We start from the raw sequence: 15,977 nt of genomic DNA, 5'->3' as shown, positions 1-15,977 counted from the left end.
GGCTGAGGACCTGCAGGAGCTCAACTACGGCATCGGGGGACATTACTACCACTTTGCTACAGTAAGTAGTGCAATAACAAGTCGACTAGACTATTGTAGTCTTGTGACTAGTAGTCCTACGTCTGTGGTATTACCGGCCTCAGCATGGAGACAACCGAGGAGTTCCCAAGTGGTCAACTGCAATATCAGGCATTATACAGGGTGTTAGGTAAATGGGTATATGAGCCGACACTAGCCCATGTCTACATATGCATATTTCTTTCTTTCTTTCTTTTCAGCCAAATGACGTCCACTGCTGGACAAAGGCCTCCCCCAAGGTTTTCCACAATGAACGGTCCTGCGCTGCCCGCATCCAGGCTCTTCCCGCGACCTTTACCAGATCGTCGGTCATATGCATATAAATTTTTATTATTTTAATTTTCATACAAATCTGGTTTTATAAATTTTATTTTGTATGAACATTAAAAAAATCAAATTTCTGACTTTGCCATACCATTTATACTCGTATGCATATGTAGACATGGGCTAGTGTCGGCTCATATACCCATTTACCTAACACCCTGTATATTGACTCTGAGTAGCGCAGCAGCAAGTGGACTAGACTACGAGATTAGGAGCTGCATCATGTATAATGGACCTCAGCATGGACACAGTCGAGGATCTTCAGGTGGTCAACTACGGCATCGGGGGGCATTACGGCTAGATTTGGGAGAGGTTTACGCTCAGCACTGGACTCATAGACTGAAATAATGAAAATTATATTTAAAATGTTTTAAAAATGCGATGTGTCAAAGTTATGTTAATCGTATTAATTTTACAGAAACAAGAAAACGCCTTCAAGAAATTCAGCGGCAACAGAATCGCGACAGTGTTGTTTTACGTAAGTTTATTTAAGAGCAATTCATTTATCATAGCTTTTCATTTTGATTTGCTAATGAGGGTTTTCGCGATTGAAAAATCCGCCAGATGGCAAAACGTAGACGCGAGGTCCAAATGCTGCGTGATTGGTGGAGTTTGACATATCTGTCAATGTCATGTCAAAAATAACCAATCATGCAGCATTTGGACCTCGCGTCTACGTATTGCCATCTGGCGGATTTTTCAATCGCGAAAACCCTCATTAGTGCGATTTTGCTTTAAAATCATGTAAGTGATTGATAATGAATGAAACCACTGTGCATACGCCCGTATTATTCACAAACATTACTAAGACGTCTCACAGTGCGCATGGGCGCACAGGGTGACACACGAACCAATCACAAAGCTCTATTCAAGGCTGTGCATTCGATTTGCTGCTTCATTTAAGCAAGCATCGTTTGTGAATACGGGCGTTAGTTTCGTAGCTTAGCTTTTATCTCGCACACTACTTAGCTCAACTCGCTTATGCAGACTACAGTCTCAGGTAGATTTTTTGGCCTTTCAAAACTCTGCAACTTGTCAACAGATGTCAGACGTGGCGCAAGGCGGTGCGACGGTGTTCACTAAGCTGGGGCTTAGTTTGTTCCCCGAGAAAGGCGCAGCGGCGTTCTGGCTAAACCTACACCCGTCCGGCGAGGGAGACCTGGCCACGCGACATGCCGCCTGCCCGGTGCTGCGAGGTTCCAAGTGGGGTGAGATAATACTATCACTGTTTTGCTACTGAAAATTGTTCTAGCTAGACCAAAATCTAAACTAAGGTTGAGTTGCACCACCTATTTTTGACCGTAACTGTAACGGTAAACGGTGTTTTTTGTAAGGAATTTGACAGATTTTTGACGTTTGTCAAAGTTAAAGTAAAATGGTGTAACCCAGCCTAAAGAGTCGGCCAAACCAACGCGATCAGCCGGCGAGCAGCCATGGCGATCAGACTTAAATGCATTGATCGCCATCGCTGCACGCCGGCTGATTGCGTGTGATCGCATTGGTTTGACTGAACCAGAGGCGGCGTAAGGCGTAGGCGACGTGGGCCACCGCCTACGGCCTCGCGGTACAAGGGGCCTCGCGCATCAAAAATTTTGAAAAAATGTATACAAGGTGGAGATGACAATATCATAATACGAACATTGACTATTAAATATAAATTCTTGATAGCTAAACAATGTAGTTAAAAATAAAAATATATTTTTTTCCAAACAAATTCAGCCATAATCAGACACAAAATTAAGCAACAACACGGTTTTAAGTGACGAACATTATTCTTTGGCGCAATATTCCTTTAAAAATAATCACTGAATCAAGAAATCAGAAACTGTCAATGTATAGACCTTTGACCCTTTTTTTTTATTATTTCATAAAATCCGTCTTCAGGTCGCCCACAGAACAAGGCCTCGCGAAATCTGTCTTGCCCACATCAAATTTAGGTCTTGCCCCGCCTCTGGACTGAACCTTAGGTGTAGCTTAAACTTAACCTTCACTGGTTGTGTTTTTATTTGGCAGTCAAGCTGTAGATCCTGGCTACATAAGAGTTGCAGCGGTGGGAATTAAAGATGGGAATAGTCCCGTTTAAGTGTAGCTTAGTTCTGATAAATCATTCATATTTCATTTTATGTGACCACTATTGTATGGATTTGTTACTTAACTCTTGATCTACAACTATTTAGTGCCGTCAGCATTGTATGTTTTGACCTTATGCAAGCAGTTTTGATAGTTTAACGCGCGTCAGTAGCGTTTGTAACACTACAGAAGCGATGCCAACGCGCTACTAACACGCTACAGCAGCGCGACTGTATCGATGCAAACGCGCGACCGTGTCGGACGACATCAGAGAGAGAACGGAGAGAGGGTAACCGAATCGCGTTTATGTGAGCGAACCGTCGTCGCGTCGCCAGTTTCGTGCCCGCAGACTCACATGTCAAATATTTAACATTTTCAGTGTCAAACAAATGGCTTCACCAAGGCGGGCAGGAGTTGTTGAAGCCTTGCAACTTGGAGTACCAAGACGAGAGTATGACACGCAAGATCCCCAAACCTGTTCCCAAGACCTCCAGATAGAGGGCTCCACCACCAAACATAGTGAAATTTGAAGCGCTAAGGTAAATGTGTTCAACTTTTGTCGATGCGAAGACGAATCGCGGAGTTTTTTGTCTTTATATCGTCACCACAACTCTAGTTGTAAGAAAGACTGTGAGGTAATCGTTCATTCATCATCAGTCACAAATGTCACTGTCAATGTGAAATATTTTTAATCTTTATCTAGTGTCACAAAAAAACACAACCATACCAACTTGCCATTATAAAATATACGTACAAGTATTGAATACTTTTTTTGAGTAATTTAATGTGTATTGTGTGTAATAATAAGTTTATTTTCATTTTAATTAGAGGCTGGTATGATGCTAATCGTGAAAAGCTTTGACAATTAATTACAGCTATATAAAATAATTTTATTTATTTAATATCTTAATTAAGTTTATTTAAGCTGTTATTTAATTGTTTTAGATATTTTACTACAAATGAATGCATTTATAATTTTAATAATATGTTGTGTCACATCTATGATCTGAAGCTTTTTAGAGTCTATTAAATAAAATATAATTGAGAATACAAAGATAAAGCCATATTGTATTGTGATATTACATTACATTATAATGTATCCTGATTTTATGATTTTTGTACAAACATTTTAACATTTTGTAAAATATGTAGTTACTCTATGTTACTTTTACAAATGCAACATTGATTAAAGTAATATAAAAACGCCCTACCATTTTTTATCATTTAATTAATAATTATTTATACAGATTGTTGACTTCAATCCTCGCCATATTTAAGGAGTTGATTATGTAGCTTATTTTGATCAAAAATCAGTAAAAAAATATCTTAAAAAAAATTAAATTAAGTTTAGTTAGGGCTGATTTTTCAATCGTCTAATAACTTTTAACAGAAAAATAAGTTTGGCACATTGACAGTTTCAGTATGGGAAATCTGTCAAAATTACAAGTTTATTCCTCAGCTAAAGTATCTGACGATTGAAAAATCTGCCCTTAGTCAAAGAAAAATACCTATTTACACTACCTACTTTACGTGGCTTTCTTTAGTAGGCTATCCGACATGATAAGCGAGCGATCCGGGAAGCTCGATGGTGCCGCAGTGTAAATGTATTACAGTATTGCGAGCCACAGTACAGTTGATGTCGCACGGAAAATATTCGCTAAAAATTCCACTTTCGTTTGTTTTTTTTTTGTGGATAATGCGTTTATATAGATCATCTAAATAAATATGGCGAGGATTGAAATCAACACCCTGTATGTAGGAGCCTACATAAAAATAATTATCTTTTATTTTTACAAATTAACAGAAATGAAACCTTCCCAAAACTGTAAATACTACTAAATATTGTATAGTCAAGATGCAAAAAAAACCTGAGAACTATTTTACTGTACAGTTATTATTTGAAAAAAAAAAACATTTTTTTTTCTTTACAATGCTTGCGCACATGTAATGTTTAATGATCATAAATATTAATTAATCATTTTCTTTAATAACATAGTTTGCTCAAGACAAATGATTAGTGATTTTACAATAGCGCTTTGTTTCTCTGGCAGCTGTACAATTGAACAATGGATAAAAAACAATAATGGTAAAGTTTCGTAATGTTGAAAATATTATTTCACTGAATGGGATTAAAATATAGACCAAAACTAAACAGCCGGTGAAGTTATTTTTGAAATCCATCAAGAAATGGCTGATAAATAAATTATTTAAATTATCTACATATTTTCGCGTGAAACTCAAACATAGGCGGTGCCGTGACGTCACACCACCTGGTCAAGTTTCATTCAAATATGCAGGCACTTAGCAGGCGTGCTAATAACATGCAGATTTGCGCACGTAATAAATTCCACAAATTAATTAGCCCCGTGGCTATGTGAATGTGCCTTTACGTTGCCGTCTTCTAGTTGTTTCGTGTGCAAGGTGATTTGTTATCACCTTTCCACGGCCACAACCTTGCGGTTAAACTATATAATGGATGTACGACTGTACGTATATTTGCTGCTGCTATGTAGCTTCCAGGTAGTTCTTGACTTAGCCTATGTTTACCTTCTCTTGATTGTTTTGAGAATTTCTCTCTTTGTTGAATTTGACGTCACTATACGTTGGATTTAGCACCGATCGTACGTAAGTAAATCTGCAGCCGTCAGAAGTTCTCTTCTGCAATTTAGGGTTCCATACTTGGGTAAAAATTATTAAGTAGCCAAGTATTCAACTTAATTTAAAGTAATTACATTGCATCGTAATTAAATTTTAACTTTATTTTAAGTCTATGTCCAAACGTCAAGGTCTTGTTTACTATGAAACTGCTTGTCAAAACGTGTCAAGTGACAAGCCCCGCCCACCAACTTACTCGAAAAACTAAGTTAAAATTTAGTTACCTACTTAATACGTGTAAATCAACCTGTAATGTCAAAGTCTTAAACCTTAAAAATCTCACATGCTTTGCCAGCAAGAGACTAGTACACTCTTCTAAATCCTGATATCGATTAAAGTGGGTATGTAACCCACGCTAATACGTGAACTGCTATGAGTAGGTACACTATTTGTTCAATTATAAGTATTATAACTCAATGACGTTTTAAAGACATTAATGTGACCGTTTTTCAAAGTCTCACCAAGCAGATTGTTCAACAGATACCTAGTTACCTACAAGTATGTATTACTAAATGAAAATGAGTCTTATATTTTAATTGTTAAAGAAGAATATCGTTCAATCCAATACATGTGATCGCAATTAATTAATACTTAATTACATAAAGAAGGTGTTCTTTTTTATTGTAAGAATGTATTGAAAAAGTATCAGGAGGACTCTAGCACTTGTCCAAATAATCGTTTGTTATAAATGATGTATGTAAGTAATTGTTTAAAATATTTGTGACTTGGAGTTCGTAACGGCACACCATATTGGACTCCTGACAAGATTCTATTCTCGTCTGGTAAGTACTGTAAAAATCCTTGGATGAATTTAACATGGGACTCGAAACGCTAGAGAGCTTGTATGAAATTCTATCAACTGAAATAGTGAGTGACAAGAGGTATCATGGTTATAGGTAATACTAATATTCCTTAGATAAAATGATGACGGTTACCATATGGTCGATTTAATGAACGAGGAAATTAATTCTAGTCTCTTATATTTTGCAAACTATAAAATTAGAAGATGGAAAATATTTTAATTTAATTAAATAGATGATGAAAACTAAGGTATGAATTTTGTTGTAACAACATTAATGCTATATAATAATAGTTGTTTTTAATTAAGTGCAATTTCAGATTTAACACGGTGCTGTTGACTTTTCGTAATGGAAATACTTATTCTTTAGCCGAGACTCGTGTCCCGTGGTTAATCGTAAGATTAGTCGTAGTTGTGTCAGTTTTATTAGTGCTTGAATAAAGTCTTAAATCGAAATAATTCATGTTATGTCTTCTATAGAGAATGGTAGCCGCAAAAATGGTTTTCGGAAGGCTAAACGTGTGTCCAGTTTTCCTTTTGGTTTTGAACTTCTGCTGGACACGTGCAGAAGTGTTCACTGCAATATCCGATGTCGAACCATTGTTACAAACCCACAAAAGAATAATGGATGATGTCAACCACTACATCGCCTCGGAAGAACAACGGCTTATAGCTCTAAAGAAGTGAGTAGTAGACGACAAATAACCTAAAAAACCTTATGCAAGAATATTAGTGGACTATAATAATACCTATACAATTTAAGTATTATATTATAAGTACATATTATTATTTGAAAATTCTTTTATTGATGTCACATCTGTTTACCACGGAAAAATGTCTTCATCTAATTCCAATGAAAAATGAAAACAAAGACAAGATTAATTGACTAATTTAAATGTGTAACGAATATTTTTATTTGTACGTAGTTTAATTAGTACTTTATCTTTTTAGAAGCTTAAATATGTACCAAGAAGAACATAAAAAAGCCATGGAAGATATTCCTAACTACTTAGGAAACCCCATCAACGCCTTTACTCTTATAAAAAGGTTAACAGTTGACCTGGATCTCATAAGACAGAATATAATAAATGGAACAGGTAAGAAATACCTTGTTTTTACTAGACAAAAAAAAACCTCTGCACATAATACTAAATGGGACTCCAGCCCTACTGGCATCGGGTGACACGATATAATCCTATTGTGGCATATCTATTTTAGATGACATGCCACGACAATATTCGTGGCGTTCATGCAGGCACCAGCTCCTCTGGCGACTTCGTTCGATATTGTAAGACACGTGGCAACATAATTTGTATGAAACTGTAACGTTTGTGCACTTCACATTACACGTGTCGCCGGGAATTTGACATCTAGGGGCCATGAGGCCTATCATCATCATTTCAGCCACAGGACGTCCACTGCTGAACATAGGTCTCCTCCAATGACTTCCACATCGCATGGTTGGCAGCGGTCCGCATTCAGCGCCACCCAGCTACCTTTATCAGGTCGTCAGTCCACCTTGTGGCCTATAATTATGTATACTTATTTAAATTTTTTCGACAGAAAATATGAGAAACATCACGACAAACCACGAGGATGTGAAATATCCCGCTTACGAAGACCTGACGGGGGCTGCTCAAGCATTGACAAGACTCCAGGAGACTTATAAGCTAGACGTCAGTGAGCTGTCGAAGGGTGTGCTGAATGGTGTTATTTACAGGTAGGAAGTAGCATAATTCTCATCATCATCATTTCAGCCACAGGAGTCAGGACGTCCAATGCTGAACATAGGCCCAATGAATCTCCCCTACGATCCAGGTGGACCGGTTGGAAGCGGCCCGCATCCAGCTTCCTGCTTCCTTTATGAGATCGTTTGTCCACCTTATAGGTGGTCTTCCACTCCAGAACCTTCAACACGTCTGTATAGACATAATTTTTGAGTCATTTTATTTTTGGCAACAATTTTACGCAACAAAGTTTATAATGTATATTAATTTAGCTTTGCCTTTCTGCAACGTTTAAAAGGTCATCTCTATTTATTTTAAAGTGCTTTACTTTATCCGTAAAAACGGAGCTCCACAAAAAAGTACTTTCATTCCAACTAAAGTTTGGCAGCCAAGCTTACACTAACACTAGTTGAAATACATGTTTACATTATGTCGAACGTATTAGTCGACCTCGGTAACAAGATCCCATTGTATAAACACAATAGAATGTTTATAGTGAGTCATAAACAGGGGCTTACAGGGGTTTAAACCTCGCAAAGTAGGTTTATATTTGAAGGTTACTAATCGTTCTATGATATTTAGGGCAAAAACTTAAGTTTGTGATCGCGTTGGTTTGGCTGAACCTTTAAATGCATTGATCGCCATCGCTGCACGCCGGCTGATCTCGTTGGTTTGGCTGAACCTTTAAACCTTTACACGCACATGTTACAACGTTATTATATTACATATTTAACAACTATGTATGAAATGCATCTGCATGTAAAGATGGGTAAGATTATTAATTTATTATTTGTTAATTACCTGCATTGTTAATCAGAATAGAGACTTTATGTATCTACCTAAAGTGTTTTGCTATGTTCAGAACTAAAGTAGGTAGTATTAATTTAAGACTATAGGTTCAGCTCAATCAACGTTTGCAGCCGGCGTGCACGATGGATGGTAAGGGTGGATTCGACCAAACAAGAGTAAATATTAATCTCAGAATAAATCGTCAGTTTTGACATATTTCCCATACTGAAACTGTTAATGTGCCAGTTATACCAGGAGTTATTCTCGGATAAAAGTTTGGTCGAATCGGGCCTTAAACGCATTGATCGCCATCGCACACGCAGGCTGATCGCGTTGGTTTGGCCGAACCTTAAAGTTAGACTTATGTAGGTAATCGGAGATTCGACATGCTCAATGTGAAGTAATTAGTCGATTTGGCATGCTGCAGAAAAACAATTAAGACAATTTGGTATGCCCCGTCATACAAATCACATTGTGGAATGGTATATCAATGGATGAATGAAGCTTTCTCAATAGGACATAAAGTATGGAAAGAAGGGATTGCAGGATATTAAAACATTAAAAATCAAAAATCAAAATCAAAAATTATCTTTATTTGTTTAGACTAATTAAATTAGTTCTTGCAAATCGTCAAATGCTCTTAAGGAGCCTATACATGTCTCATTCTTTTTTTGCCCTACCAGCGCTTCGAGACAAACATTTGGCAAGTGCTGAGAAGAAGCGCCGCAACAAACTCAGTCACCACTGTCTGCCGGTTTAAAAATATAAAAAAATATAAAAAAGTAGGAAGTTACATACATTCAGAAGCAAGTTACTTACCACGCGCTCCCGTTGATAGAAGGTGGCCTTTAAGACGCTCATCTAGCACGAGACCGCGTGGCAGTTTTGAATATATTTCTTTAGTGCCGTGCTAATTTCTAGGTTAATTGTTGCGTTTTGATACATATATTTTATGTCAGGTATATCTTTCCTTGACCAGTCCCCGAAGGCAGCGCCTGTTCACAGACATGACGTGTGAACCAGCCATCGCTTCACTCGACCATATTATAGGGAATGTAACGACCCGCCTCACACGCCACTACCCCAGAGACATTTTAGTGAGCATGACAAGTCTAAGATATCCTTCTGGCTAAGTGCCAGATATAAAACTATTTAGGAGACAAGGCAAGAAAACTCTAGAGAGAAAAGCAAGGCACCATAACAAACCCGTGTGGTAGTTTTAAATAAATTGTATATACTTATATTTAGTGCCGTGCCACTGTCTAAGTTGATTGTTAATTGTTATGTTAAGAAATTTAAGGTAGGTATATCTTGTCTTGACCAGTCCCCGAAGGCAGCGCCTGTTCACAGACATGACGTGTGAACCAGCCATCGCTTCACTCGACCATATTGTAGGGAATGTAGCGACCCGCCTCACACGCCACTACCCCAAAGACATTTTAGTGAGCATGACAAGTCCAAGATACCCTTCTGACTAAGTGCCAGATATAAAACTATTTAGTAGACAAGGTATGAAAACTCCAGACAGAAAAGCAAGGCACCATAATATAATAGAAAGAGATGGCAACTAATGTATCTATACAATTAGTTAGGTACCTACATTGTGAGAGCCTGAGAGACTTATTTCCAAGGTAATTTATCATTAAGGTAATCATTTGTAGTGTAATAAGCTTTTTTTAGTAAGTGTTCTTTAACTATACTTTTAAATTTATTAATGGGTAGTTTTTTATAGTCTTCAGGAACTTTGTTATAATAGTGAATACTCTGTCCCATAAAAGTACCATATACTTTTTGAAGTCTAAGATTAGGTATAGCTAATTTATTTTTGTTTCTCGTGTTAAAGTTGTGAACGTCGCTATTTTTCAAGTATTTATTTATATTTTGGTGAACAAATATAATACAATTTAAGATGTATTGTGAGGCGGCCGTGAGAATACCAATTTCTTTAAACTTCTCCCTGAGGGATGCTCTTGGTTTCAATTTATAAATGGACCTAATAGCTCTTTTTTGTAGGATGAATATAGTTTCAAAATCAGCTGCCTTTCCCCATAGTAAGATTCCATATGATAGCAGGCTATGAAAGTAACTAAAGTAAACTAAGCGAGCTGTTGGAATATCAGTTAGAGATCTTATTTTCTTAATTGCAAAAGCAGCTGAGCTAAGCCTACTTGCTAGAGCTGTTATATGGGGTCCCCACTGAAGTTTAGAGTCCAGTGTAAGTCCCAAAAATATCGTCGTATCCACAAGCTCAATTGTATCATTATTCAATATTATTTGGGTATCAACAGATTTTACGTTGGGCAGAGTGAATTTAATACATTTTGTTTTTTTAGCATTGAGCTGCAGATTGTTTGCGGTGAACCAACTTAGAACTCTTGATAGTGCATCATTTACATCGTCAAAGCTAGCCTTGTTTCTATTAATATTAAAAATCAAAGATGTGTCGTCGGCAAATAATACGATTTCACAGGAGTTCTTTACAAATGATGGAAGATCATTTATATAGATGAGAAATAATAATGGACCCAGAATGGACCCTTGAGGAACTCCCATTTTTACGGGTGACCCACATGAAATAGTTCCGTTTATATCTACTCTTTGAATCCTGCCACTGAGATACGATAGAATTAATGAAAGTGCTGAATCCCTGACTCCGTAATATTCTAGTTTTCGAATTAGCGTTTGATGTTCAACACAATCGAAAGCCTTTGATAGGTCGCAAAACACCCCTAAGGCATTCTGAGAATCCTCCCAAGCCCCAAAAATATGTTTGAGGAGAGTAGCACCAGCGTCGGTAGTGGAACGACCCTTAGTAAAACCATACTGTTCACTATGGAAAAGTTTATTTAAAGTGAAATAGATCGTAAGCTGTTCTTGTATAATTTTCTCAAAAATTTTACTTAAAGCTGGTAAGATTGAAATTGGCCTAAAATTACCAGGGTCGAGCCTGCTGCCAGACTTAAAGAGCGGCAGAACTTTGCTATGCTTCATAAGGTCCGGGAAGACCCCCTTATCCACACAGTTGTTAAATATAATCGCCAACTGTGGGGCAATGATGTGGATAATATGCTTGACTACCTTCACAGAGATTCCCCATAGATCAGTAGTATTTTTTACATTTAGCATATTAAAAGCTTTTATAATATCCAAAGGAGTGATGTGTTTAAAGGTAAGTTGTGAGTTACAGGGAGCTACATGATCTTTAAGGATTAATTCAGCCTCAGTAGATGAGGAGTTCAAGTTTGCAGTGGTAACAAGTGGTATGTTAGAGAAGAATTTATCAAAAGCGTCTGCTACTTCTTTGTCCGTATTAATTGAACAATCATCTATTTTGAGTGCAAATTCACTGTCACGCGGCTTAGTTTTGCCAGTTTCATGATTTATTACATTCCATGTCTCTTTTATTTTATTATTGGCGTTGTTTATTTTATCTCGTATATACAGAGATTTAGCCAAGTAGCAAACTTTTTTAAACATTTTAGAATATTTTTTGACATGGTCTTTAAAAGATAAACTATTATTGTACCTTTTCATACCGTATAACTCATATAATGTATTTCTGCTCTTGTGTATACCTATAGTTGCCCAGTCACTAAATTTCGAACGTTCCTTTGGTTGAATTTTTTTCGCAGTAAAGACTTTCTTGTACTCATTTTTGATGCAGTCAAAGAGATTACTGTAAAGTGCCTCTGGGTCACCCTCGGTGTATGGAACAAGATGTACTTTATTACTTAAATTATTCTTGAATTTTTCTAATCGACCACTTGTAATAGGTGTACAAATAATTCGTTTTTGAGTATTATCATTATTTAGAGTGGTACATTTTAATGAAACTAATTGGCCACAATGATCAGAAGTTAATTTGTTAATAATTGATTTTCTTTCGGGAACACAATTACAAAAGATGTTATCTAAACAGGTAGCCGTTGTATCTGTTATTCTTGTCGGCTCCATGAATTGGCCATGTAAATCAAAAGATTTAAAAAGAGTTAGCAGTCTCATACTCGTGGACGAGCTTTCCATCAAGTTAACGTTAAAGTCACCACAAACTAAGATTTTTTTATTTTTGTTGCTGACCTTATTAAGGGCATCTTCCATAACCGCCTCAAATACACTAAAGTCACCAGAAGGTGGTCGATACACGCATAATACAATATATCTCTCAAGCTCCACACAAGAAATTTCAATAACTCGCTCAACCGAAAGCCCTACTACGTCATGTCGTTCCTTGCATTTTAAATTATTATTAATAAATATTACAGATCCACCGTGAATAGCAGATTTTCGAAAAAAAGCACTAGATAATTGATAACCATCAATATGAAAGGAACCTTCTGCCTTTTTTAGCCAATGTTCAGTAATACAAATGACATTTACATCATGGCTTTTTAAAAATAATTCTAATTCTAGATCCTTGCCGGCCAAACCCTGGATATTTTGGTGAACAATATTAAACATGGAAGGGCTGGCCTTTGTCTGATGTCTTAGTTTAAACTACTAGTACTAGTAGGCACTATTACATTATTACTGCTAGTATTTTTTATACTATTGTCATGATTAAAAATACAATTAATATTGTATGCTAACAAAGTAGCTAATTGTGATCTTAAATTATGAGGCAGGTGTATAGGGCTGCCAGTCAATTGTTTATCAATAAATTTATTTGTGTCGAAAAACACAAATTTTTCGCTGTGACGTTGACATAAATTAAATATTTGAGTATTCAATAAGTGAATACTGTTATTCCTCTCCTTTGAATAATTTCTACAGAAGGGCAAGGCACACAAAATTACTTTTTTAACATCAAGATGGCAGAGAGAAGAGAAGTGGTGAATAACATTTCTTTTGTTAACACTCTGTGAACTTCCTAATACAAGAACTAGTATAGATTCCCTATTTAAATTACTTTGTTGTAGGCTATTCATTATCTGGTCAAAAGAAGCATCTGGCATACAATTATTCAAAACATTGCAGTCAATTTTTTTGTGTAACAGTGGCCCATAACCTATCCCTAGACTGTCTGATAGTATAACGACATTTCTAGATGGTTTTGACATTGATGGCCTAAGGCAAACATTTGGTTGATGCTTTTTTGGCAATTTACATGTACTTAATTGCAAAAGATTATTTGCAGCCAGGATATGTTCTTTGATTTGTTCCTGGGCAGAGTGGTATTTAGAAGATAGAAGTTCTAAAGACTTATGTAAATCACCAATATCAGCCTCCAGCCGCTCAATGTCAGAGGCATGATTTGACCTACTTTCCACTAATTTATCATGATAAATTTCTAAAGAATCAATTAAATCTAAGCGTTTTTTCCTCAGTGAGATATTTTTATAAAAGACTGCTTGCTTCTTTATTAATTTTTTAATTTTTGTAATATACCTATTGATTTTGATATATTTTTTTAACTTGTTCTTGCTTGAAAATTCAAATCTCTGGTCTCTAGTCCCAAGATGGCCAGTTTTACAGGACAAGTTCATGTCTGAAGCCGCTTCGTGACCTCCGGGGCTCCCAATCAGTTCATCGTACAAACTAAGTGTGTGAGCGAACTCCTGTTGTTTTTTGTCATCTTCGAGGTGCATAATGGTCTTGTTGGCATCCCGCAGCTCTGCCTCCAATTCATGATTGCGAGTCAGGGCCTGCTCGTAGACATTACTGCACTGGTCAAATGTGCTGATGGTGTGTAGCAGGCTATCCCGGTGCTCGGAGACTTCCTGGTAGCGAGTGTGCAATTCAGCCAAATCTTTCTTGAGATGAGTGTTTTTGTTTATAATACTCTGGATATTATCTTCTTCACTCTCCTCTCTCTCCCTGATAAGCTGATTACAGGTTTCTTGACTCAATTTTAGTTCTTCGAGTGCCCTCTTGAGTTTTAATTCTGTATTTTGTGCGGCTGCCTTGCGGGTAAGCATGATGTGAAATTGACCTCCGCTGAAAATTATCAAAGAAGGGTGTACAATACAAGTTATAAAATATAACTTAGTTTTGAATTAATCTAATCTACCAGGGCTATATTAATTAGTCAAGAATTTGACTGTGTTTCTTTTAAATATTATTATTAAAAATATTTCTAGTTTGATAATCATAAAATATGAAGATTTTGAATCAATTACTAAATTATTTTAGTTTGAGGGTAATTAGTTATCTAATTTAAATTTCAATAATGCGTGTTATGATTTCCCTGGGATTGAACAAAGTACAGGCAAAGTTTTATAATAGCCATATGTAAAAGGTAAAAGTAATAAAGTTATAAAGGTGTTAAACTGTTGTGACAGTTGATTTCAATATCACTTTGCTCTTGTTCAATTTCAAGTAAAATTTAATTATGAACACCGTTATATGCAATGATTTCCTCGAATTAGAGGTGTGTCAGATATAATATTATTAAACAACTAAAAAACTAAAAAAGACCTATGAATTTATGCAGTATAAACTTTGTTTACAAGTTGAGGTTAGGCTCAATTACTAGATATTTTATTATTTGAGACACTAGGTTCAGTATTAGAAATATAGTCCTAATTAACACTTAACTTAATTCTAAATAAAGATTATGAAAACAATACTCCCCTGTTTTAATTAATTGTTGTATTGACGATTTTTCAAAATCGTCATAATGTCATGTCACTGGCCGGTAAATTTTTCCTTCATTATTTCGTTGCAGATAAGGGTTGAATGCTTGATTTTTGTGGTAATTTCACTAAACTAAGTTTTAATGTGTTGATTTACAATGATTTACACTTGAAAAATACAATTAAATATTAAAATTAATGTAAAATAGATAAGAGCTGTCCTAACTACGTTTGACAGCCAGGGTGGCCAGCCGAAAAAAAAAACACAAAAACACAACAAAACACAAACATTACAAATTAGTCTGACACCTAATAATATGTAGTCTAAGTTATAACCTTTGCCTTTGAACAAATAATCTATGCTACTTATACAGGTTGTTGATTTCAATACTCGCCATATTTAGGGAGTTGATTAAATAAATAACATATCCTCAAATTACTTAACACTAGAGTGCTCGCGCGGGTGACATATGTCACCCAGGGTGTAAAATTTATAAATATTTTTTCAAGGTATCGAGCTACAGTGCTGCCTTCTTAGGTATTCCTCGAGCATGTATTGTCGCACATGATAGTAGTAACGCCATCTTGCTAGACGCATCAATGTGAGTGCAGAAAACATTTAAAGTGTTTGGGTGACGCATGTCCCCCGCGCGAGCACTCGAGGAATTGTTTGAGATCTTATCATCGCGGTTTAAAATCAAGTTTACTTTAATGTAAGTTCAAAGTTATACTTTTTAACCATTTTTTAAACTTTTACTTTTAATTATATTGCTTTATAAGCATAAACTGATGCAAGAAAGTAGTTGTTTTAGATTGTAAGTAATGTAGTAATAACACACCTAGGTCTATAAAATTAAAAACCAGGATTCTTCTGGGGTTGTGAGAACACCAACTAGCACAAAACTTGCCAGTACTGTGGCAAAGGACGATGTGTTTATCGCACAAGAGCAAGAAATCGAAGCA

The 15,977-nt window shown here is 36.2% G+C and overlaps 2 protein-coding genes across 4 annotated transcripts in view; both read left to right on the top strand.

Moving 5' to 3' along the window:
* The window catches only part of LOC135072609 (prolyl 4-hydroxylase subunit alpha-1-like), a 29,002-nt gene extending 25,320 nt beyond the window's left edge, over nucleotides 1-3,682 (top strand). For both annotated transcript variants that reach the window (XM_063966604.1, XM_063966603.1), the window contains exons 10-12: nucleotides 821-880; nucleotides 1,445-1,610; nucleotides 2,852-3,682. In XM_063966604.1, the coding sequence (XP_063822674.1) occupies nucleotides 821-880; nucleotides 1,445-1,610; nucleotides 2,852-2,970 (345 nt within the window). In that variant the 3' untranslated portion in view covers nucleotides 2,971-3,682. The remainder of the gene's footprint in view (nucleotides 1-820; nucleotides 881-1,444; nucleotides 1,611-2,851) is intronic.
* Nucleotides 3,683-4,392: 710 nt separating this feature from the next.
* Nucleotides 4,393-15,977, top strand: part of LOC135072608 (prolyl 4-hydroxylase subunit alpha-1-like) — a 29,343-nt gene continuing 17,758 nt past the window's right edge. Inside the window, exons 1-4 of one of the 2 annotated variants that reach the window (XM_063966601.1) lie at nucleotides 4,393-5,909; nucleotides 6,407-6,609; nucleotides 6,878-7,023; nucleotides 7,490-7,646. In XM_063966601.1, coding sequence (XP_063822671.1) covers nucleotides 6,410-6,609; nucleotides 6,878-7,023; nucleotides 7,490-7,646 — 503 coding nt within the window. In that variant the 5' untranslated portion in view covers nucleotides 4,393-5,909; nucleotides 6,407-6,409. Of the gene's footprint in view, nucleotides 5,910-6,406; nucleotides 6,610-6,877; nucleotides 7,024-7,489; nucleotides 7,647-15,440; nucleotides 15,728-15,977 lie in introns of those variants that run through there. The other variant, XM_063966602.1, reaches the window with a different exon arrangement.

This window comes from Ostrinia nubilalis, chromosome 6, assembly GCF_963855985.1.
Source record: "Ostrinia nubilalis chromosome 6, ilOstNubi1.1, whole genome shotgun sequence".
NCBI classification, from domain to species: Eukaryota; Metazoa; Arthropoda; class Insecta; order Lepidoptera; family Crambidae; genus Ostrinia; species Ostrinia nubilalis.
This window is presented reverse-complemented; position numbering and strand designations above follow the sequence as displayed.